Source organism: Pongo pygmaeus, chromosome 16 (assembly GCF_028885625.2).
Source record: "Pongo pygmaeus isolate AG05252 chromosome 16, NHGRI_mPonPyg2-v2.0_pri, whole genome shotgun sequence".
Lineage (NCBI taxonomy): Eukaryota > Metazoa > Chordata > Mammalia > Primates > Hominidae > Pongo > Pongo pygmaeus.
In genome coordinates, this window is record NC_072389.2 from 37,930,325 (window position 1) to 37,956,531 (window position 26,207).

The following is a 26,207-nucleotide window of genomic DNA, read 5'->3' on the forward strand; positions in this document are numbered from 1 at the left end:
TACAGCACACTGATGGGTCTTGAGTCTTTATCCAATTTGCCAGTCTGTGTCTTTTAATTGGAGCATTTAGTCCATTTACATTTAAAGTTAATATTGTTATGTGTGAATTTGATCCTGTCATTATGATGTTAGCTGGATATTTTGCTCGTTAGTTGATGCAGTCTCTTCCTAGTCTCAATGGTCTTTACATTTCGGTATGATTTTGCAGTGGCTGGTACCGGTTGTGCCTTTCCATGTTTAGCGCTTCCTTCAAGAGCTCTTTTAGGGCAGGCCTGGTGGTGACAAAATCTCTCAGCATTTGCTTGTCTGTAAAGTATTTTATTTCTCCTTCACTTATGAAGCTTAGTTTGGCAGGATATGAAATTCTGGGTTGAAAATTCTTTTCTTTAAGAATGTTGAATATTGGCCCCCACTCTCTTCTGGCTTGTAGGGTTTCTGCCGAGAGATCCGCTGTTAGTCTGATGGGCTTCCCTTTGATGGTAACCCGTCCTTTCTCTCTGGCTGCCCTTAACATTTTTTCCTTCATTTCAACTTTGGTGAATCTGACAATTATGTGTCTTGGAGTTGCTCTTCTCGAGGAGTATCTTTGTGGCGTTCTCTGTATTTCCTGAATCTGAATGTTGGCCTGCTTTGCTAGATTGGGGAAGTTCTCCTGGATAATATCCTGCAGTGTTTTCCAACTTGTTTCCATTCTCCCCATCACTTTCAGGTACACCAATCAGACGTAGATTTGGTCTTTTCACATAGTCCCACATTTCTTGGAGGCTTTGCTCGTTTCTTTTTATTCTTTTTTCTCTAAACTTCCCTTCTCGCTTCATTTCATTCATTTCATCTTTCAGGGCTGATACCCTTTCTTCCATTTGATCGCATCGGCTCCTGAGGCTTCTGCATTCTTCACGTAGTTCTCGAGCCTTGGTTTTCAGCTCCATCAGCTCCTTTCAGCACTTCTCTGTATTGGTTATTCTAGTTATACATTCTTCTAAATTTTTTTCAAAGTTTTCAACTTCTTTGCCTTTGGTTTGAATATCCTCCTGTAGCTCGGAGTAATTTGATCGTCTGAAGCCTTCTTCTCTCAGCTCGTCAAAGTCATTCTCCGTCCAGCTTTGTTCCGTTGCTGGTGAGGAACTGCGTTCCTTTGGAGGAGGAGAGGTACTCTGCTTTTTAGAGTTTCCAGTTTTTCTGCTCTGTTTTTTCCCCATCTTTGTGGTTTTATCTACTTTTGGTCTTTGATGATGGTGATGTACAGATGGGTTTTTGGTGTGGATGTCCTTCCTGTTAGTTTTCCTTCTAACAGACAGAACCCTCAGCTGCAGGTCTGTTGGAGTACCTGGCCGGCCGTGTGAGGTGTCAGTCTGCCCCTGCTGGGGGGTGCCTCCCAGTTAGGCTGCTCGGGGGTCAGGGGTCAGGGACCCACTTGAGGAGGCAGTCTGCCTGTTCTCAGATCTCCAGCTGCGTGCTGGGAGAACCACTGCTCTCCTCAAAGCTGTCAGACAGGGACATTTAAGTCTGCAGAGGTTACTGCTGTCTTTTTGTTTGTCTGTGCCCTGCCCCCAGAGGTGGAGCCTACAGAGGCAGGCAGGCCTCCTTGAGCTGTGGTGGGCTCCACCCAGTTCAAGCTTCCAGGCTGCTTTGTTTACCTAAGCGAGCCTGGGCAATGGCGGGCGCCCCTCCCCCAGCCTCGCTGCCGACTTGCTGTTTGATCTCAGACTGCTGTGCTAGCAATCAGCGAGACTCCGTGGGCGTAGGACCCTCTGAGCCAGGTGCGGGCTATACTCTCCTGGGGCACCGTTTCCTAAGCCCATCGGAAAAGCACAGTATTCGGGTGGGAGTGGCCCGATTTTCCAGGTGCCGTCTGTCACCCCTGGAAAGGGAACTCCCTGACCCCTTGCGCTTCCCGAGTGAGGCAATGCCTCGCCCCTGCTTCGGCTGGCTCACGGTGAACTCACCCACTGACCTGCGCCCACTGTCTGGCACTCCCTAGTGAGATGAACACGGTACCTCAGATGGAAATGCAGAAATCACCCATCTTCTGCGTCGCTCACGCTGGGAGCTGTAGACCGGAGCTGTTCCTATTCAGCCATCTTGGCTCCTCCCCCCCGATTTTATTTTTCATTTAATTCTACATTTGACTCTTTTGTTCTTTAAAACTTTGCTCTGGTCTCTGGTATGAGGTCTAGGAGATAATTCAATTTCTTCCTCTTCCCAATTACTTGAAATTTCTCTTTTATCACATACTTGACACATACATATTTAAATCCATTTCTGAGATTTCCTTTTCATGTTCTTAAGTTTTGTGATGTTATTCTATCATTCTACACTTTTAATTATTATAGCTCTATAATATATCAGAATATATAAATGAATGATTCTCCCTTCATTTTTAAATCCTGGTCAAATTTTTGTCTAATTATTTTTATATATAGTATTTAAAATTATTTTGTAAAAACTTCTAAGATTGATTAGAATTTTGACTGGTACTTCCAACAGAGGACATAAGCCACTCCTTATTGTGGTAAAAAACAAACAAACAAAAGACCGTATAACATGATATCTATTCCCTTAAATTTTTAAGTGTACAGTGTAGTATTGTTAGCCATAAGCATATTGTGGTACAGATCTCTAGAACTTCTTCATCTTACATGACTGAAACTCCATATCCTCAATTCTCCATTTCCCCATTCCTCCATCATTCTACTGTCTGTTCCTTTCAGTTTGACTACTCTAGATACTCATTTAAGTGGAATCATGCAGTATTTGCCCTTCTGTGACTGGATTATATTGACTTAACATAATACCTTCAAGGCTGACCCCATGTTGCAGCATATGACAGAATTTATTTCTTCTTTATGGTTGAATAATATTCCCTAGTACATATACACATTTTCTTTACCTATTCATCTATTGACAGACATTTAGATTGTTTCCAAATATTAGCTATTGTGAACAATGTTTCAATGAATATAAGAGGGAAAATGTCTCTTTGAGATCATGGTTTCAATTCTTTTGGATAAATACCCAGAAGTGAGATTGTCTGATCATATGGTAGTTCTATGTTTAATTTTTTGAAGAAACTCCCTACTGTTTTCCATAGTGGCTCCACCATTTTATATTCCCACCGACGGTGCTAACTGGTTCCATTTTTTCTACATCCTTGTCAACACTTGCTATTTTCTATGTGGTAGGGTTTTGGTTTTGGTTTTTATTAACAGCCATCCTAAAAGGCATGATGGGATATCTCACTGTGGTTTTGATTTGCATTTCCCTGGGTGATTAGTGATGCTGGCACCTGTTGGCTATTTGTTTGTCTTATCTGGAGAAATGTCTATTCAAGTCCATTACCCAGTTTTTTAAAATTGGGTTTTTCTCTTCTTCACTCTATGTTTTTAAATTTTTATGACTTTCAGTAAAATTACATGAATTTATTCACAAAGGTCTGTACTTTTCTGGTTAAATCTGTAACACATATATTGGTAATGTTACTGGGAGATTTTTTTCCCAAAAAATCTTTAAATTTATTATTTCCAGAGAGAAGTAATGAGAAAAAAGGGAAGTTTTATAAAAAGGCTAGAGACAAAGATACTTTCAGTTAGGGAGAACATCAGAATTTAAAAACACATTAGTAAGAAAGCACAGGGTGTGTGTGGAAAACATCAGGTCTTGAGTTGGATCACAGAATATGTGTAGAGGAAAAGTAATAAAAGCAAGGTTGTAAAAGATTGGAATTAAATTGGTAGAGTCCTAATTCACTTGAAAATGGGGAGCCACTTCTGTTTTGAGTAGAAAAGCAATATGATCAGAGCTGTGTAAAGAGGGTGTGGGATGGCTTAGAGTGGTAGAACCTCAAGATAGAGAGCTGAGCTGGAAAGCAACTGAAATTCTCCAGATGAGTGATCTTAAAACCTGGGTAAGCTGAGGTTGGCTGGAAAACAAAACAAAACAAAACAAAACAGGGAAGGACATCAGAAACAACTCAGTGGAAGGACAGAGAGTAGCCAGAGAAGGACAAGGTTTCATGCCTTAATAGCCAAAAACTATCAAAAATTACGATATTCTTAACAGAAATCAAGGAAAAGTTTGGGGGGTGAGGAAATGATGAGCCTGGCTGTAGGTATATTGAAAATAGTTAGATAAGCCCACCAGGAGGGTAGAGGAAAGTATTATGGAGTTCATCAGTGCCTCACTTGTCTTCTGGATGAAACTGCAGGCCTACTGAAAGGCCCTGGGATCTTTACTATTCTTCCCTCGATGCTTAGGAACAATTCTGCTTACATGGATGGTTAAGCAGAAGTCCCGACAGCATTTACTTTGAGACTTTTACTATTCATATTGATCGCTGTATTTCTTAACATCTTACAACAATACCTCTTTCTTCTCAAAATTACAACTCCTTGTTCTCAATTTAACAACAAGGAATAAAACAGAAAATTCTGCTCAGATGGACTCACACAGAAATGTTTATTTCTAATTGCAAATGCCCTCTAAGCAGAAAAGATAGATTTTTCAAATTCTACATCTTCAGCCTGTTCATAGATTCATTACTGATAAAATATTGGGTATTACTGAGTCTTACTTTCCTAAATTTTGCTCTGCATCATCAGAATACAGTTTCAATTGTAACCAATTACTGAGTGGATCTAGATTTCACAGAGAACCTCACAATCTGGCCATAAAGCACTGAGGCAGCTAGGGATCTCTCTGAAGCTGTGTTATAGTCGATTGAGACTCAGTAGATTTACACCACTGAATAATGCTTCTCTTCATAAGTCAACTAAACTCTCTTGGTTTCAGTGTGCTCATCTGTAAACCACGCTGGAGAGCTCTCATATTCTATGTTGGGCTTGCAATTCATCCATCCATCTATCCATCATCCAACTTATGAATGCCAACAATGGTAAGAGGTGGAACTTTTCCACGTAATGCCATTTCTTACCTGATCATAGTAACGCAGGTAATACTTAACAACGTAGTCCACCAGATTAATTCCATTATCCTAGGTTTAAAAGAGAAATGTACATGAAAATCATTCCCATGAGACTGTCATGTTACATGGTTGAGAGATGAAATCTCAGTTGAGAAACTTCTAATCTGTGAAAACTGGCTTTCTCTTCGATGCTGGCAAGGTTTTCCTTCCTCTGCTTTATCCCATCCATTTATTATGCTGGCTACATAAAGAAATGACACCGTACTATCCTTTGTGGGGAAAAACAAACAAATAATCCATAAAACTTCTGAAATAATGGCTAAAACAAACAAAAAAATTGTGTCCTTGTATTTTCTGGCATAAAGCCAAGACAGGAGGGGGCAGGGAGTGCTAAAGAGAACCAGGGCCTAGAACAGAAAAGCACCCTCCCTTCCCATCTTTCAAAAAATGTGTGTTCTTAATGGTGTGAAAAACAATCCAGACCAGCTTAAAAGGAGCACCACGCCACTTTATGACCCCGGGAGGCCAGTGGGGAGCAGGCCCTCCCACAAGGCAGCCTTTGTGTCCTGTTCACTGGGGTCTAATTCTAATTTGCCTGTGTGTTTCCCCTCCCTGCACCCCCCTGCCCCCCATGGGATGCCTAGATATGGGCTGGTTGTTTCTAAAGAGGTAGCTCCACAGGGGTGTGGAGCCAAGTGATAATCAGGCTCAGAGGGCTTGACAGTAGACCCCAGCCCAATTGTTGTGGCAAAAAATTGGTGATTCAACATTGCTCTGCCATTCAGGAATGAGTAAACTACTAGTAGCCAACACAAAACTCAAACAGCCTCCAGCCTTTGCAGGATCCTGGTACTGTACGCTATCTGTTTTGTTCTCTCACTGAGTAGAAGTTCAATATCTAATTGTGTATGTCAGTGCACACGAAGATGGGAATTGAGTAATTGAAAATAAGGTCTAACGTGGAAAAAAAAAAAAAACCAAAAAACTCTGTATTCAAAAGTGAAAAGAAAGTAAAGAAAAAAATGCATGCTCTAATATAAATGATTGTTGTTAAGGGGAGGATACAGGTAAATGGAACAATCTGGAATAAGTTTTTTAAAATTAAAGGTAAAGAAAGAAAATAATGGCAGATCATGGAAACTTATAATGAAAAATAAATACCCGACTTTTGACATCCTTGAGTTTGGGCAGAATTTCTAAGCTATATCCATCGGCTTGTCCCCGAGTCCTATTTCCTCCGTTCATATAATTTCCAAAAGCCAAGATGAGAGCTAAAATATCCTTCACACTCTTCATGTGCAGCAAGCCCTGTGATGGCAAACACCAATTATTACGGAGCTGAACTCCAAATGTAACGATGTTCATTCAATAACAAATATCTACTGTGTACTCAATAGGCTGTCGGGAGGCTTGGTACCAACAGAATTAACAGTTGCTGAAATGAAAAACACACTTTACTAAGCCATGAGTGTCTTTACAATACATTAACAGCCATTATTTTCTACCCACTCAACAAATTAATTATAAACAGTGCATGTTTTAATACATGCGGATTAACTATTGGTTTTATATTTTCATTTGAGCCAATTTAATTTAATACTTATTTTAAAGTAGAAATTGTAAAAAGGGAGTTGGTATATATAGTAAGGCTTAACCTTTGATGACTTCTAGGTAGAAAGGGGTTTACTTTTTGAGGATGTATTTCAGGACTATTTATCTAGATAACCAATACAGTTAAATGCAGAGCAGATACAGAAGAAGTATGTTCTTCTTTATCCCCGGATATAATTTTCAGAGCTAAACTACAATAATGCATTTTAAGGCTGTAGGCCACCTTTAATAAATTTATTAAACTTACCTTTATTAAGTGCTTGTTGTATGTCTATTAACTTTTACAATTTCAAGCTGCTTAGGATTTTCTTTGGCTCCCTGTCTCATTTGTTTGTCCTTTTATTTATTTTTTACTTCAAGTACAATTTTCCAATTGAAACTTTTTTTCTTTATGGTCTTAACTCACATTTTATCCCCCTTTATTTCAGGGTAAAAAAAGTAATGGCTGGGCACGATGGCTCATGCCTGTAATCCCAGCACTTTGGGAGGCCGAGGCAGGCTGATTGCCTGAGGTCTGGAGTTCAAGACCAGCCTGGCCAACATGGTAAAACCCCGTCTCTACTAAAAATACATAAACCATTTGGGCATGATGGCAGGCACCTGTAATCCCAGCTACCTGGGAGGCTGAGGCAGGAGAATCACTTGAGCCCTTGAGGCAGAGGTTGCAATGAGCCGAGATCATGCCACTGCACTCCAGCCTGGGCAAGAAGAATGACCACTCCGTCTCAAAAAAAAAAAAAAGAAAGAAAGAAAGAAAAAAAATTCAGCTCCAGGCAGACTTCTTTTTCTGCTCCTGCCTTTCAGGTATTATTAGTGCGTGTATAATTATATTTCAGTAATATTTATTCTCTACTGAAATATCTCATATCTCAGAGAAAAGAAAATCATGTCTCCAAATAAGGAACAAAGTACTACAGTATTTGTGGAGAAGAATAATGTGTCCCTAAGAGCAAGGGTCAACTGTTAGAAAAAGCCAGGTGCTAGAATTTAACCTTATAATGAACACCAGTGTAGTAAAGCCAACAAATATTTATTTGCTAATGACTCATTGTCAGTCATTTATTTCACTTATCAAGTCTCTAGAATCCTCTTATTAGGTTGACACATTTCAGATGATCAAATGCATGGATCTCAAGCAAAATCTCTTCTGCAGTCCAAATTGTAAAATAAGAAACAGACCATGCTATTTAGATTGGTTTTTAGTGGCCAGTATGTACTTTGGAAGATATTCAGAATTTTTTTAGAAGGAATCTGTAAAAGTGTCATTTTTTTTCCCTCCTTCTCCCTCTTCATCCATCTGCATCTCCTTTTCTCTCCCTCTCTCTCATACACACACACACACACACAGAGGCAAGATAATCATCAAATTTACACTTAGAAAAACATAAAACCTGAGTCCAAAAATGTTTCTATAATGGCACTAAAGTGGTCTCTCCCACTTTCTCCTTTACTCTTCAGAGCAAGGCTATCTTTTAAATTAGACAGTAAACATACCTTAGAAGCTCGTGTGATGATCTCTACCTTCCTGTGCAAGGAGGTGATACCCTCAGCAAAGACAGATCTGAAGATTATGCACTGGGCACGTTCAGCAAAATTAGGAATCTGGGCTAACTCATGTAAAAATCTGTAAAAAAGAAAATGTGTCATCTACCTTCATATATAATCACAAGAAGAATAAAAAGACAGCTGAAAAAGACCCACTTTGGGAACATTCCTTACCTAACAATCTCAACTTAACAATTTTAATTTGTCACATAGGTAGACTCAAGGAATTCCAAGGGCATGGTTTCCATTGTTGACAACGGGGCTGTTTTTTAAAGGGGTTCTAGCATGATGAATAAATGTATGGTATAGAAATTCCTTCGGGAATAGAAAGTTAACACAAGTATACTAAACAAGTTATCTATCTCCTGCTGACCAAACAAGACACTAAACCCAAATGGAAAGCCCCAGTCTTTAACACACGAGAAAAATTATGCAATAAACTCCCTCGTAATGCAGCATTCTCTAAAGGTGTATTTATACAGGCTAAGCAAACTGAAGACTTGAGGCAAATGTCTACAGACAAGTGATTTAAAAAAAATCTCTTATTCAAGTGATATTGCTACTATTTTTGCTCAGTGAGTTACATAATGGTCTATAATGATCACATTCTCCAGGTATTTGTTTACTTTTTCACATTAACTTACACATACAGACATAGTTTACAACTCAGTATTTAGAACAAAGCAGGCACTCATTAAGTAGACAACCTAAAGTTTCCTTAAAAATGTGGCAAGACAGATCTTAAAAGCTAAAGGTGAGTACTGACCTACACACAGTAGCTCACTGTCTGAGCGGTTGGGCACTGCTTCCCTTTGCAAAACTAAGTTGGAAGAGTGACATATTCTCCAGGCCAACCACCAGAGGAAGGGGTATAAATGAAAATGGGTGGAAACAGTTGGACATGAATTCAGAAAATGAGAAAATCTACTAACAGCCATTTACTTCATTTTGGAGTTGAGATGATGATTAACTGATATTTCTGAAAGTCTTGGTCAACTCATAACGTCATTACCAAGGAATTTTGCCATCTCTCACCAAAATGGTTTTACATAGGAACAAAGCTGGAGCCTACTTCTTTCTATATTGAAAGATATTTTCTTTGCTTATACACCCTGTGCCGCCTCTACCTTTAGGGAAATTTGGGTTTTAATCAATTTCTAACATCAATTGATTTTGTATTTATTCCACAACTAGGTCATAATCCACAATCTTTTTTTTAGATGACATTTAATGAAAGCAAGGAATATCCATAACAGAAAACACAATCTTGTTTTAAAGTTCAATAACCCATTACTATGAAAATTATATGATGAAGTATAAAAGTAGAAGTTCATAGGAATTCTGCATCAGGACAAGATGAAAAAGTTAAACTCTGTGTAAATTACTTCTTAATGAATATTAAACAATTTATTCATTTATCATGACTGAAATCAGGGGTATCATCAGTCTTTACAAATATATAAGAAGCAAAAAGCTCACAAGACCGACAGCATTTGATCCTGTAATGAGTCTGGGGAAGACGTATTTATTCAGATGCTGAGCTATTTTGAAAGAAGGGCCCTGCATTTCTCCCCTTCTAAATGTGACCATGAGGCGTCGTTCAGGACCCAAGTTCCCAGAGCATGTACACTTCCTATCACAGTGAGCGAAGCAGTTACAGACACCATCTGGGAAAAGATACAGATCAATGCCTTGGCTCACCAAAAAGGACTTAGATGAAAAGCAGAACATGCTGAATGAATAGTTACCTATAACTAATCTCAAAAGAGGAAGCATAGGACCAATATGAGGAGGCAAGACCATAGTCTTATCAATGTATGTTACGCAAGAAAGGGTAAGATAGAATTGCAAGGCTCTCTAGGATTAAAGCCTTACTGGGGGTTAGGGCTTGCACTGGAAAAGCTCTTAAAGAATCTTAAATGTTCCAATGTCCTCTTTAAGCAGAAGGGTCTGCAACCCATACAAAGAGTTGGAAGGGGGAGAAAAGATTTCTAAGTTTGGAAGGGGGAGAAAAGATTTGTAAGTTTGGAAGGGGGAGAAAAGTAATGTAAAAGTAATTTTACATTACTTTTGGAAAGAATGGAAAATTAATACTAGAAGATCAGTCACCAAGAATGTCAGTCTGTCCTTTAGGAATGTATGAGGCATTTATAGTGTGTCAGGGACCATGCTAAGATCTGAGAACAGAGCTTAACTTACAATCCCGTCTTGATAATCCGAGAAGTAAATCAACAATTACTGTGGAGTGTGAATGAGTGCTCTTGGTGACGGATCCAGAAGAGGAGCTAGGAAAGCAAATGCAGGACACTCAAGTGTCATGGGGGGGAACACTGTCAGCTAGGGCCCCCAGAGCCCTGTGATGCTCACACACAACATGTGAGAAACTGCCGGGAGAGCTCAGATAGGCTGAATGGTATCTGTGGGGGAGGTGAGTAGAAGGCAGATTCTAAAATTGTGTTCTGTATTCTCAAATACAGGGTTTAAACTTCTGAACGAATGAAGGGTTTTAAACAGGAAAGTGACAGTTTCTGCTTTTTGTTGTACAAAATCTCCACGGCAGCAGCTCAGCTGATTGGATGGGATAGGAAATTTGAGGCTGGGAGACCTCCTACACCACATCTGTAGTCTTCTAAGAGGAAAGGTAAGAGGGGCTTGCAGTGTGAATGGAGAGGGGCAAATGGATGAGGAAGCTACTAAGGCAACAAGACCCAGAGTAATCTACTCCTAAGAGATGTTGTGAAGAGTCCAGGATGACTTTGCAGTTTTGGCTTGGATATCTGGTATAGTGAAAATACAAAATAATAAAGAAGCAAATTTGGAGGAAAAAAATAGGGTTTTATGACCCTTGCCATCCAAAAACAGCCATGCAAGGAACACCATAGCGCCTCTCTTATTTATCTGCTAAGGTACCAGAGGTATGGGTTACTTTGAAGGCTGTGAAGCAAGCATCTGATAAATATCTTCTCTTCCCCTGCCCTGCCCCATTACTGTTTTATCCTCTACCCACAAGAGCAAACACAGTAACTCTCTTAAATATTCCCAAGTACGGGATCTTGGACACTGGGCCTTGGTACTTATGAATATTTATGGATTGAGTTCCTTTTGGGCTAGTCTAACTTTACATTCTAGGTTCAAGTAAGAAAGAAGACTAAATATTCCCAAAAGAAGCCACGAATGAGGGACTGGATCCTTCCCTTCTTTCTCCAATGTAGGCCAATATTTCTAGGAAGGACTGCAACTTCAGCTTCTAATATATGAAAGATGTTCTGTGTCTCACATTATTTGAGTTACACATCTACAGCAGCAACTCAGCTGACGGGTGGAATGATGCAATGTGGCTCACTGTTTTTAAGAGACTAACATTTGATTTATTATCCCTAAATTTCTGAATGGTATCACCTAAGGTGTATGTGCACACAGGCGATACACATAGCATAACTGAATGTTGCAACCTGCATTCTTCAATGTAGGAGTACACTAGCAGAGTCTACCGTGTGGGGGTCCCAAGGCAGCTGTGGACCTTCATGAAACATCACAATCGACTGTGTATAGTGTTCTCACCCTAGGCCATGAGGAGCGTGTACCAGGCCTAATCAAACCCACTAGAGCCTCACCTCACAACCATTACCTGGCAGCATAAGAGTCAAGGGCCATCCCTAGAGAGAGTGGTTCTCAGACAGCCTGGTCCCAAGCAGATGACACCTCTGTGGGCAATGGCTTTCTAAATCTGGCACCGGAGTGTAAGAGAGTTGATGAGGTGAGTGATGAGGCCAGCCTCTCCATGCTCTGATTTATAGGACTGGGCACCGCAGGACTCTTAGGAAACTGCAACGTTAAAACTATAAATGATTCATATTTTCCAGTATGTAAAACATGCTTATAGTCGACTCACTTGGAGTTAATGGCAAATCAGTTGCCAGAGAATCAGAGTGGCATAAATCAAACAAATGCTGGTTTGTGCAGGAGGTTGGTAGCAAAGGTGAAATGCACCCAGGTCTGAAGGCCCCCACCTATCCGTGCCTCACCCTCCCGCAACTGAGCCCAGGCACGTCACCTCACCAGCACAGCATGACAGTCCTTTTTGCTGGGTTTGTGTGTTCACGAAGCCATTACAATGACCATTTATAAACATTAAAAATGCTTTTCTATCTAGATCATCAGTAGAGAAAACAAGAATAAGTTGTGTGTTAATTACCTGCTACCATTATCTAAGTCCCGGCAATTAGAACAATAATTAGGACAGTAGCAGAAACGCATGATCTCTGCCTGCCTGTTTATTTCACCAGATCAGCCATTCCCATAGCTTAGAGCAAGGGCTGCTCGGTGGTTAAGGGGTTGGCAAATTACAGCCCACGGGCCAAAACCAGGCCACCACTTGTTTTTGTATGGCCCATGAATTAAAAGAACGATGTTTACATTCCTAAATTGTTGAAAAAAGAGTCAACAGAAGGACAACATTTTATGACATGTAAAAATAACATGAAATTCAAATTTCAGTGTTCATAAGTAAAATGTCATTGGGCCACAGCGATACCCATTTGTTTATATATTGCCTGTGGTTGCTTTGGCACAGCAATGGCTGACTTGAATATTTGTAACATCCCATAAGCCACAAAGCCTAAAATACTTACTATCTAGTCCTTTACAGGAAAGGTTTGCCAACTCCAGGCTTAGAGGAGAATATTACTGTGTAACTTGGTATAACCAGCACTACCCAAGTGCTTGATATGCCCACTGTGCCCCAATATATCCAAATGGTCTTTTCAGTGTTGAAATAGCCCATTATTAATCACTTTACTTTCAGTCATTAGCACCGTAAGACGGATTCATTTGTTATAACAGGAAATATGACTTGGAAATAAACCATAGGATCAGTTGAGGGTAGGGATTGGTAAGGAAGGTATCTCACGTCAGTGGAACAAGACAGCAAGGGAACCTCACTTGACTTGATTCACAATATTCCTAGGCTTTAGAAACCTACTTTGAGGGGGGATCCTGGACCATGCTCCATGTGAGAGCAAGTCATTCAAGGTTCCCAGAACCATCATGTAGGTTTGTCATTAACTGAGTAAACCCAGAATTCTCTTCCCGACTCCCATCCCCAGTCATTTAAGATGTTTTCCTGAGTCTAAATGTCCAGGCATCCATGGGGACTGAGGTATTCTAGAGCAGCTGTGCCCAACCTTTTTAGCACAGGGACCGGTTTCGATGAAGACAATTTTTCCACAGGCCAGGGGTTGGGGTTGGAGGTGGGATGGTTTCAAGATGATTCGAGCACATTACATTTATTGTGCACTTTATTTCCATTGTTATTACATTGTAACATATAATGAAATAATTATACAACTTACCATCATCTAGAATTAGTGGGAGCCCTGAGCGTGTTTTCCTGCAACTAGATGGTCCCATCTGGGGGTGATGGGAGATAGTGACAGATCATCATTAGATTCTCATAAGGAGCATGCAACCTGGATCGCTCACATGCACAGTTCACAACAGGGTTTGTGCTCCTATGAGAATCTGATGCTGCTGCTGATCTGACAGGAGGCAGAGCTCAGGTGGTAATGCCGGCTTGTCTATCACTCACCTCCTGCTGTGTGGCCTGGTTCCTAACAGGCCACAGGCCGGTACCGGTCTGTGGCCCAGGGGTTGGGGACCCCTGTTTCTAGAGGACCCAAGGGACAAGGCATGGAACTCCAGTGCAAGCCAGAGAACCTTGGACGCTTCTAGGGCTGACTGGTAACCCTGATCTGATCGCTCCATTTCTGTTTCATTTTCTACACTTGCCTCATCTCTAGTTTGAGAGGGTTGGCCTGAATTGGACAAAAAAAATTCAAGGTAGCAACAGGCAAAAGAGGCCCCTGTGTCCTCTGAACCCATTTTACAGTCTCACAGAGTCCTAGGCCCTGGAAAGCCGGGCAGGGGCGTGGGGCTGCAGAGCCCCAGGAGCTTATCTGTGGCTTCGAGACCCCAAGAGTCACTCAGTTACACCCCGGAGTTCTGGGTCTTCAAAGCCTATGGAACGGCATCACAAATGACAGAGCAAGCAGCTATAGATAGTGAGTGGAGAGAAGAACAAGCATGTACAGAGTGAGGGTGAGAAAAAGCCACATTTGGGCAGAGCAGGTGGAGAAGTTTGGGGAAAAGCTAGCACATTCAGGCTGCACTTACTGGATATGACCTTTAGGAAAATAAATTTGAATTCTGTGATTCTGATCTCATCTTTTTAACTTCATCAGGAGAACCTTAAACAGAACAATGCCTTCTTCCTTCCTCAGTTACCCTTTTGGTCAAATTGTTTAGTCTAGGAGGAATTAACAAGTTGCTAGAAAAAGAAAGGGGAGTCTCGTGGGGTGGGGGAGGGGGGTGAGACACACTGTATGCAACAGCACAAATCTCAGCGCTGCTTTTCCCGGCAGCAGGGTCACCCTGCTGCATGCAATAGGTCACAGGAATGACGGTGGTGTGATTTAGCTGGCTGCACAATTTAGATTTGGTTATTCTGAGCTGGGAGACAAGAAGACAGAAATTGCAGTTCTCCTTTTGGCCTAACAGAAAAACATTAAGTATCCTTACTGCTCAGGTTTATCCAGCAGCTTCAGTTCTTCTTCTTTGGATGTCTCGTAATACTTTCTTATTTTAACCAGCTCATCCTCTTGGGCTCTCTGTATCAAAATAGAAAACAAAACCAAAAAAAAAAAAAAAAATGGGCAGTGAGACTCTGGCTATGGCAGTGGGTCTCAAAGTGTGGTTCCTAGACCAGCAGCATCAACATCACCCGTCACTTGTCAGAAATGCAAATTATTGGCCCACTCTAGACACAAGAACTGGGGGTGTGGGTGGGGGTAGGGGGGATGCAAGCCCACCGGGTGATTCTGGTGCATGCTCAAGTTTGAGATTCAATGCAAATGGACCTAACAAGTACATGCAGCTGGACACAGAAGTACAGCTATTTGAGCTCTACTTTTGAATCCCCCGTCTCTTCCTCTGTAAGGAGGCTGGGGGAATACTGTTCTTAGAATTTGCTTCCTTACTCTTAGAACAGCCCTAAATTATATGAACTCGCAGCTCTTTCATTTCTAGTCAACATCGTCCCTTTTTCCAAATTTCGTAAGCACTCATTGTCTGTACCACTTATTTTGGCATTGAGTCACTTACTTTCTCAATTTATCCAACTATTTCAGTTGTATGCAGCTTATCTCTACTGTGAGCTAACAAGCGGCAACCATGTGCACAGTCCTGAGCTCATGGTAACACCACAAAGCATATGGAAGGTATTGCCTTTGACAAAGTTCTTTAACATGAACCACTGTATCCTCATTTCACAGATTATTCCACTCAGGCTTGTACTAAGTAACTGTTAAAGAGCTTCAGACTTGGAACTCCCTCTTTCTGCCTCTATACCTTGCTGACCTCCAAGTATTCAAGTGCATAATTAGCTCCCAAGTGGCCTGGTATTTGTGTATTTTCTGGTTTCTTAATGAAAGCTTTACTAGTGGAAACGTGAGAAGTTCCCGCCCACTTGTACTAAGTAGCTCCTGATACATATAAAAGATGTGAAAATGAGCAAGGAATCGGTGATGCCACCAAGCCTAGACTATTAGACTATGGAAATCTTCTGTAAGAAACTTAAGGTCCCAGGGGACATAAATATGAAACGAATCATCTTTTGAACTGAGTGACCACAGCATACTATAGGGCCCTAGACAGCTTCCTGGGAAATACCATTACTTAAGAGAATGTGGTTCAATCTATGTTTTTGTAGCCTAACAGTCAGTGAACCAAAACAATGAACAATCATGGGAATTCCAACTCTCCTGTGTTGTCTTCTCAAGAGAGCCTGACAATTCTGCTGGTTATGTCCACTTAAAACCCAAATCAAAAGACACTATATGTGCACAGTCCTGTTGACTTTCAAAATACATTGCTACTGCTACATATATTAAAAAAAATTCATTAAAAAAAAATCAGAGCCTACTATAATCCCCACTATACTGATGATCACAACGGGATTAAGAAGTTTAAGTAACTAGCCCAAGGTCACTTAGCAGGCAATGGTAGACACAGCTGGACCTCAAACCTAAGACTGTCTCACTCTAAATCCAAAACACATACCCACCATTCTACACACCTTCCCACATTCAATATCATCAACTCATTTGGACTAAGAGTAATCATCCAAGCTGGTATTAGCAGTCCCATTCTTCAGAAGTAGACACCAGTGCACACCATCATTTCAGTAGGCAGCTTACCTTCATTCACTTGGCCAGCAAGTGACAGGACTGGGTTCCAGGGCATGTAAGTGGTGTCCACCTGAGATGCCCTGCCTTGCAAGTGTGCAATGAGATCTGCTAGCCCAGATACCACAGTGGGAGTTAGGAATCTAGTGCTTCTCACATCCACTCCCATTCCAGCTTGTGTTTCTATGCCTTAATCTCTTCCAGGCCACGTCAAAACCCTTACTACCAAAGAACATGAACAGCTCAGTCATTTCTCAGGTAGAAGATAAATATGGAAATGCTAGCTCTGTAAGTCTTTGACACTCACGTTTTCATATAAGGCTGCCAGGGTCTCCAGATCAACCACGGAGTCATCCACATTGAAAATGGCTGCCAAGCACCCAAAAAGAAAAGAGGATAAGGGATTTGATTAGGTCCCCTGCACCAATGTTTACTCCACATCCAGCTTCCAAGCAATTAACAGAGTACTGCACTTTCTTACACAAGCTGTGCCTCTCAGCTTGTTTCTGCTCCCCTTCCTTTCGCACCAGGGGTCTCAAATGAAAGAAACCAAAATGGTTCCTATCACTGGCCTGAGCCTTGGCTCTGCCTCGTTTAATTCCTCAGGCTCTCAGTCCTTTCTGCAGTTTAATTTAGGCTCCACAGGAGAAGTGTTTGTGCTTTAAAACTAAATCAGTTTGTAGGTTTGAAGCACAATTTTAAATCTTTCTTCCCGATGGTAATTGAAGAGATTTAGTACCTAATGCACCAGAACTGACTCTTGCCCATTACCAGAAAGAAGGAGAGAAAAAAGACAATGTTGGCAAATTAAATGAATTCAGGCATGTGATTTCAGGCACCTTTCCGTGGCCACTGCCAACATCCTGTTTGGATTAAAAAGACAAGAAAAAGCAATAATTGCATCAATAGCAAATTAAGATTATGGAAACCTCCCATGAGCCAGTCTTCAGGCAGGCTCTCATTCCCATGGTTTTATTAGGATTCTACTTGTTCTGTATTATTTAAGATTAATTTAGCCGTTAACTAATATGCTTATGATTTCATCTAGAGAGGTACCTTCCCACAGATACCGGGATGCAAAAATTGAGACTTAAAATCCTTAATGGATTTGGCTATCAAAGTGTTTGAAATAAGCAGGTCCACATCTTTAAATAATTATTCAAAACTAATAAGGTTTGTTCCCTCAACCCTACCTCCCTTCCCTGACTTTACATTGTGAAATTAACCAGCACGCTAGTAAATTTTCTCCGTGGCAGGCTAATTAATTTTATTAAACCAACCAGTGATACTTAGAATGCCTTAAAATTTTGCTCGTCAACTATTATTCTGTTCATTTGCATTACACCATGGTTTTTGGGAAGGTGGTGATCAAGGTAAGGGGCAGGTTGTTTTTGAGGTATTTTGCTTCTTCTGTGGTTTAGAATCACATGAACCCTTTCATACAATTTTAACAAAGCTAAAATTAACTGAGCTAAGATCATGGAACCTCACAGAACACCAAGAAATGTACTTAAAATTCCTTTGCAGGCCACCTTCTCAAACTTAGGGGTTAATCAGCAAGCTATTCCTAGACACATGGAACAGAGAGAAAAGAGGAGGTTAATATGCTAGAGACAAAGTAAGTCACCTCAGATTCCACCAAGACAAAGGAACATCACACATCCACAAAGCCCAATCTGAAACCACCAAAGAAAAATGAGTTTAAGGACAGAAAGAAAGGATTTGCCCTCTCAAGACTGTTATTTTGTGTGTGGAGATCATATAAATCCACTAATTTGTCAGACAGAACATGCATTTTTAAATGTCTAGTGCTTTGAAAACCAAAATAGCCAGAAACAATGTCTATTTTATGTAAATCTCAGTATTCTCTTACAAAAATCAACCAACATGAGCACATAAGAAAAGGTCAAATTCTAAACAATAATCTACCAAAAATGTTCACGTTAACTAATCATGCATCCTGGGTAACTATATATTACAAGCTTAGATATAATCAAATAATCTTAACTAATGAGAAAGAGAATGACCTGTGAGTTTCTTTTCCTAGTAAGTAAATATTCAGTTTTTAAAAGTTAATCAGTCTGGGGCCCAGGTACACAGTTCCTCAGATGATATTGTCAGCTGTGCCCCTTCCACTGTGTTCAGTAGCAGAAAAATAACACCCAGAGAGGCTGGGACTGAGAAGACATGGATTCATTCACTCCCCCATCCAGCCCTTGAATAAAATATTTGTTGGATGTGTACAGCATCTGTTCTAAATACTGTGGATTTTTAAGTTAGAAGTGCAAAGTACTTAATTAATCTCATGAAATTTATATCCTAGTCTGGGGACAGAAAATAAACAAGTAAATACATAATTTCAGATAACAATTTACTACGAAGAAAGTAAAACAGAGAAATGTACAACATTAGACAGGAGGATCAAGGAACGCTTCTTTGGGAGGTGACATTTAAGAGAAGACCTGCAGAGGTCAGTTTTGTGGCTATCTTGGAGAATAACGTCCCAGGGAGAGGTAACTGCAAAGATGAGTTTCTTTTTCTGAAGGAACACATTCAAGGTACAGAAAAAAAAAATCAAGATGACTATCATGGACAGAGCAAAATTTACTCATTGTGTGATCCTGACATGTTAAATTTTCTGAGCTTCAGCACATCTATAAAGCAGCTCTAATACCACTTACTGAAAATATTAAGTGAGGTAAGATGTATGCTTAGCATAGCGCATAGAACATGGTATAAGCCCAAAATGGTATATATGAGCTATTACTATCATGATTTCAAATATATACATTGTAAATGTGTTTTAATGCTTGTTAATGCCTTATCCCCTTTAACATCTGGAAAGAGTTAGAGAAAGAAAACTACAACTACTGAGTGATTTGTGCTGTAAATGCAACCTTCCAGAATTCTTAGGTGTTTCTGATCGCAGTTACTATGAAACCCTTCCAGTCCTTTAAAACCCCACTCAAGACCCAACTTCAGAAAGCATTATTAACAGGAAAGGTCTATGACACAGAACTCTAATTACAAAAAATAACGGATCAAGTGTCTTAAGGGAAATGCCAGGTACCTCTAAGTCTGTATTATCGTATTTTTATCTCTAATTTCAATCTTTCTCATCAATCCATCCTTCACTGTACCAAGGTTATTTTTTAAAAACATGGATTTCAAAATTTTACCGTAATGCTTAACATACCTCCAATATCTTCCTTTAAACACTCGGCAAGTCTGAACTCCTTGGCCTGGTTGTTAAGCTCATTCCCTGCCTGGCCTCAATTACACTTCAAATCTCATCTCCTACCATGTTCTCCATGCACCACGGGTTCCAGTCACCCTGTGTCCCTCCCCATTCCTGAACATGCCGTGGCTTCCTCCCTTTCTTCATCTCTCCAAGGCACAGAGGTCAAAGCCCTGGAAGGACATCCCTTGACCCTCGGATCATTAAGTCCTCAATCTTTTCCTCTGCCACGGCACCTCTCTCATATTTTACATAAGGTGAAGATGGTATACTTTAAGAATCTGTGGTATGTTGCATAACTGTTTCCTTCTCCCAGTAGACTGTGAAAGCCTTGCGGTCAGCAGTTGATTTCTTATGCATCTTGATAACTGTCTCCCAGGATGGTACCAGGGGTGCAGCAGGTATAACATAGATGTTTGTGGGTATAATTATACCATAGGACTCCTGAAGAGTGAGTCCTTCTGCTGATGGGAGGAAAAGCTTCTTGACAAAGAGAACATGGGGTCTTAAAAAGAAACCAGAGAGCCTTTAAAGGGGCACAGCCTTATAAGGCATGTATCTGAATCATGGTTGTCTGCTTCTTCCCAATTTGACCCTGTCCAAAAATCAAGGTTTGGCCAGCAGTGACATAATTGTGCCCCCAACTCATACACTCGGTGTAGATTATACCACTTGCCTGAATATTCCCTAACAAAAATAATTAACTTCAAAGATGAGTTTTCTCATTATTAGGGAATGAATAAGGAAAATATCTTTCCTTATTCAAAAAAGTTTTAAATAGCTGTATCCCCTTAGGAAAAAAGGTTGAGTAAAAGTTCAACTGTTATATTGCTTTGGGCAGACACTTAAAACACTCATCTATTAATCACCAATAATTAAGCTAAATTCATCCATGCAGTGACAATTTGTAAGTGTGCAATACGTGCCAGTGAACATAAACTGGAAGGATACAAAACATTCCAGCTAGAAGAAGCAGATAACAGACAGGCTCACAAAATGTTTAGGCAATGGCAGGTAGTTCAATTTTGGTTTGAAGAGAGACTTAATTAAAGGGACTAGAAAGATACACTCCAAACATAGTTTGGGGTAAAACCTTGTAGAATTTTGAATGCCATGATGAACCTGTAATACACTTGTTATACAGGATGGAGTTGTTGAGCAGTTATGAATAGAGGAGTAAATTGGACAAAATTGTATTACACACACAAAAAGTCAAAATTTGAAAAGACTAATTTAGAATCTATTGTAGTGGGCAAGAGGTAGCAAAAACTTGAATAGTGTGGACAGAAAGGATAGGGCAAAAAAGACAGACACTACAGAGCACTATTATAGTGACATTGCTAACTAGCTCTGGGGACTGAGAGAGTCTAAAACCACTCTGAGGCTTTCAGCCTAGGTTTAAGGGAAGAGTTTTGTACCATCCCCCCAGAAACAGGCAGACGAGTCTAAGAGGTGAGCATGACTACTGATCTGTCCCCCAGGGACTGGTAAAGGAATGGAGTAGAGAGGAAAGGACAGGTAAAAGAAGAAGTAGATAAACAGATGAACTTAGGGCCAATGCCAAGTATTCCACTGAAGTTTCTCCTCTTCCATGGAAGGATCTTAAAAATAAAATCTAAAAAGTAAAAGAAAATTCAGAGGTAGAAGCAGCGATATCAAGAGATTGATACTGAGCCTAGAACTTATGGAGATTAAATTAGTTGTATTATTTCTAATAATATTGGCCTGGGAAGGTTAGGGTATCAGTCAGAAGTCTAAAAAATAAAAAGGCCTACCAAGTCCTAGGATGCCTAAGAGAACTGCCTTACATGTACATAATCCCATGTCTTAGTCACCAAATATAGTTTAGGTTTCTAGAGAGCCAGAATTCACACCTGATAATTCTATTCTCAAAATACTGGAACAATGTATTAGAGAATCAATGAATGCTCTCCGATTAAGTCATTCTTGCAAGCACTTACCATTAAACTTATTAGCCATTACATAAGCCCAATTAATTAGTTAACTAATTAATTAGTAATCATAATGATCACAATGTGGAAAGAAGTCAGTCTTCAACTAAACTATTTTTGGCGTCACCCAGGATCAGATCACTCCCCCCATTTTATACTTTGAAAACACTCACTTTCGTCTCTGTCTCTTCCACGCATGTGTGTGCACACAGGCACACTGCTCATAAATTGAATAAACAAATACAAGCCTATGCAATTTTACAGCAAGCCTCAAAGCTCTGATACAGTAATTCCAAGTAATCCTAGCTTTTGTTCCCGTCTGTATAGGTCTCATTATACTAACACTCCTGCAGATGGTGTCAGAAAGGTGAAGTGTCAAGTCCACAAAGGGGAGACCCCAACAGCTCATTGCTACTGCAATATCAATCATTGCTGGTGGTTTTTACTTTTATCTCCTTCCCTCCTTAGTTGTCCCGCTCACACTGTCAGTTTGGTTAGAATATTTCACCTACACCTCACAATATGTCAAAAGGAAGTAGACACACGCTGTGAAAAGCTGGTAATTTTATTGGATTCCTTTACCTTTAAAAATCTGTTACTTGGTCAAGTCTGGTTTCTGGGCTTCTTTTTTGCAGGGAAATTGAGGCAAACATTTTTATGTGGTTCTCTGGTGCCTGCTCTGTACCACAAGAATTATATACACAAGGATCATTAGAGTAGTGTTTCGCCCATTAAGATATAATAACCGTCAGCAGGGACAAAAAGCAGATCAGTATCACAAATTCAAACTAACAGGCACACATAAAAACTATGTGCCTGCTCTAGGGCACATGCAAGCGGTCAGGGTCTTATACAAGAGGGAAAATTCCCTCTCCGGGTAAGAGATGGCTTTTCACAAGACCAGGGTTAAGTAGAAAGAATGTGCAGGATTCTCTCAGCTCTCCAGCCATTTTTCAACCCTGAACACTTCTATCTCCAAGTGTACCATGCTCATATATGCACTTGCTGTTCGAAGGGCTTCTAATGAGTAAAAAGACAGGCAGAGTCATTTAAGGGAGTTGTTCTCTTTGACTGAGGGAGCATCTTTGAGCAAGACGCATGGGACACGGTGGTGAGAAAGGCATACCTTGTATAGTCTGTTAAGAGTAGCCAAAGTAAATCTGGTCATCCGAAGTGTGGGAGATGCCACAGGTAGGTAGGGTTGGGTTGGCTCACCAGGTTTTGGCTGATGGTGCTTTTGAGAATGATTTGTACGTAGCCCGTTTTATTCTTCTTTTTATTTCCTTAAGTGACTGATGTAAGCCTCTTGCACAAAGCGGGTATGTAATAATGTTTTGCAAATGGACTAGATATAGTCTAGTCCAGCCCAGGAAAGCAAAGTTTGATAAGATTACTTGACTCTATTAGTAGAAATTATTTTGTTTACAATGTTAACTCTGCAACAGCCAACATAAAACTTAGCTGCTTTGCCCAAAATACTGGCATTTTTCAGAACTCGATAAAAATTCAATCAGTAAGAGAAAGAGAACAGAGCAGAGAAAGAAATACAGAAGGACTTGGTTTTTTGAAACTCTCATGTCACCTATATCCCACAAAACTCTGACAAACCTACTCCATGACCTCTACAAAGGAAACGATAACATGGGGTTCATGGGAAGAGGCAGTAGTACAATCTGAGAGTTGAGGAAAGGGAAGGCAGAAACATCTTCCCACAGTTTTCCCTCCCAACAATGAGGTCATCCTTGAGAGCAAACACCAAGTCTACAAAAAAAACTGCAAGAAGTGGAAAGAAGGGGAGCCAGCAGAGAGGGGTGTGGAGCATGGAAGGACCGCTCAGAGGCTAGGCCAGAGGACTGTACAGATGTGCTCCCGCTGAAGAGCTCTGTAACAAGCCTCGTCAAAATGGTCATAGTTCTCCTACAGCCTATACCTTGCGTTTCTCCTACTGGACACTAGGTTCCACCTCCAATAAGCACCAGGCACACCTGTGCAAACCCAGATATGCACAAATCCTCACTCTATGCAAGTATCCAAATGAGACGCTTAAGGGCACCAATTAGGTAGCAGCTTAAAAGAATCTCTGTCCACTCCACCACAGGGTGAGGACAGCAGGCAGACTGTATTGGGGATTAATACTTAATAACTGATAGAATTTATTGGCAGCTTCCTCTGTACCAGGCATTGTTCTAAGTGTTTTGTATTTAATCATATGAGGCGGGTGCGTTTGTTCTAGTTTTACAGATGATGAAAGTAAGGCACAAAGTCACACTGCTTGGTTTCCCAAGCTCAATTCGACAATCACCCGAACTATCCTCCAAGGCAGTGATAATTTACTGGACCAAGACTGTACTTCATTTTCATAGATGTCAGGCTATAAATAATCACTCCACCTAAAATCCTTACCACCTAAAAAAAAATTCAATGAATTAACCAATTAAGAACAAACTACCCACAAAAGGCTACAAAGAAACCACGGTCTCTAAATGGCATCATATGCTTTTTACATTGATCAGCAATCCCGGAGTGGGAAGCACATACAGCCCACGTTATGAAAATTTCATTTACTTTATACATTCATAGTTCCACCATTATTTAATTCATGCTAATACGTAGTTCACTTCTAATATGCTATTTCGACATATGCAATAAAATGATTAAGCTTTAATCTTTGTTACAAACTATTTGCAGTTCTTCAAAAATAATCAATATTGCAGCTAAGTCACAGCAGACAGAATTTCTTCAAAAAAAAAAAGAAACCTGAAACTTGAAAATACCTTATCTTAGATAAAAAGAAAATAAAATCTCTAGTAACATAAAGTCTAATTTTCTTGCATATATAGCAATAACTGTAATTTTACACTGCATGCCAAAATTGACTAAAAAGGAAAACTAAGGCACACAGCACACGAAGAAACACAAACAAAAGTTGTATCCAAACAGATAAAAAAAAAAAAAAAAGTCAAGAGAATATAGTATAGTTTATAATCTTATCTAAATTGCTAAATGCCTGCCACTGTGTCATGTTAACCTGGGCTCTGATGGAGTAAGAGACAAGTACAAAACACACAGTGAACAGGAGCTGCTTGGGAGGTGGAAGAAATGGACAATTGCAAAAGGGATACTCAACTAATCTATTACAAAACTTCAAAATCACTCAATCTCATAAAGCAAAAATCTAAATTCTCGCCTAAGTCCAGGCATGTACTATGCCTGAAGTTGCCCAAGGTCTCCTTTTATAGGCACAATTAAAATTGTCCATGGTTCAAACCTCAAAGAAGGGCACAGGGCATAGAATTCACAAAACTTCCCCTTCTATATCCCCTCTATTCTCCAGAGGGCAGTGGAATGAGAAACAGTTTGGGTTAAGCTCCTTCTGTTCGTCCATTAGTTCTGGTTCTTTTAAGCCAAAATTACATTCCAGGCAGATTGGATGGTCTCAGCCAGTTGCCTGAAGGTAAAGTACAAAGAAATGCCACCCTCTGCTTTCTGGACTCAGCTCTGCGAGTGAAGGAATGCAGAATGGTTTAGAAAGGGTAGGTGGGAGCCCTGCTGCTTAGGTGTTTTAGACGCAGAGGGAGGGAGGAAAAGGTGGAAAAGGAAAGGAAAATATTAGAGTGACTACTTATATTTATCTAACATTTTAAAAAATTTAGCTCTACCTATATTTAATAAGTTAATGGAAACTGCCCATTTATTTAGTCTGTATGTCAGCAGATCAGGGTCACATGGCACTTTTGGTGGATAAACTCTTTCAGACGTGGCATGCTCACTTGTTCTTTTGCTTTCAACATATTGTGATGGGGGGGTATTAAACAAAGTTTTCTTATTCTAAAATCTGGTTTTAACTAAACTTCACAAAATAAACAAGTTGGCTTCAAAAGCCTCCTGCAGTGAAACCCCAGATTTAAGATAATTCACGAACAATAGGAAAATGGTAGAGCAGATACTTTGGTTGCTAGTACAAACTCTTCATCAGTTATGGAAGCGGGTAAAAACAAGGATAGCCAAATGACACCCGCCAAGAAGTTGATCCCCATAAACAGAATTTATCACTAAGGCTACTTAAAATGTGGGTTTAACTTCACTATTATTAATAATGAGATTCACTGTAATTGCATATTGAGCCTTGAGATATCAGGCTCATGAGAACCCAAAGCCATCAAAATTAGCAAGACATTTAAAAACATTACTAATCTTATTTTAATTTATATTTTTGCATATATTTTATAACATGCCTATCAGTTGTGTCCTACACTTATATATTTTAGAAAATAGACCTTGAGAAGCATGCACTAAAACTTTTTACTGTTGGGGTGCATGATAAAAAAATTCTGAAGATCAAAAGCCTTTTGAGTAGACACTTTTCTAGGCTAGACTGAGACTGTTCCTCAGGAAAGTCCTAGATAAGTTATGTTGGATTTCAGATGCCTGGTCAAATTCATTATGTTTTAGACAACTTGCATAAACTTTGACAAAGATTGCTGGCAATTATTAAGGCAAAAGGGAACAAGGTCCAGCGGGCATTCTCAGACCTGGGTTTTAGACTCTGAGCACATAGCTGACATCCCTTTTGTACACTTTGAACTGAGATTCCCAAACAGAAAGAAAGCCAGCATTGCAGCTGATCTCTCAAACTGACGTTCTGAACTAGTAAGAACTAAATAAAGGATGTTTTATCTTGATGTTATTTAAATATTATA

The 26,207-nt window shown here is 40.1% G+C and overlaps 1 protein-coding gene across 3 annotated transcripts in view; it reads right to left on the reverse strand.

Annotated features, from left to right (window-relative positions):
• Positions 1–26,207, reverse strand: part of FMN1 (formin 1) — a 442,344-nt gene that overhangs the window by 136,979 nt on the left and 279,158 nt on the right. For all 3 annotated transcript variants that reach the window (XM_054450470.2, XM_054450471.2, XM_054450472.2), the window contains 5 exons: positions 16,625–16,686; positions 14,654–14,742; positions 8,027–8,156; positions 6,083–6,229; positions 4,931–4,990 (listed from right to left, as the gene is read on the reverse strand). In XM_054450470.2, coding sequence (XP_054306445.1) covers positions 4,931–4,990; positions 6,083–6,229; positions 8,027–8,156; positions 14,654–14,742; positions 16,625–16,686 — 488 coding nt within the window. The remainder of the gene's footprint in view (positions 1–4,930; positions 4,991–6,082; positions 6,230–8,026; positions 8,157–14,653; positions 14,743–16,624; positions 16,687–26,207) is intronic.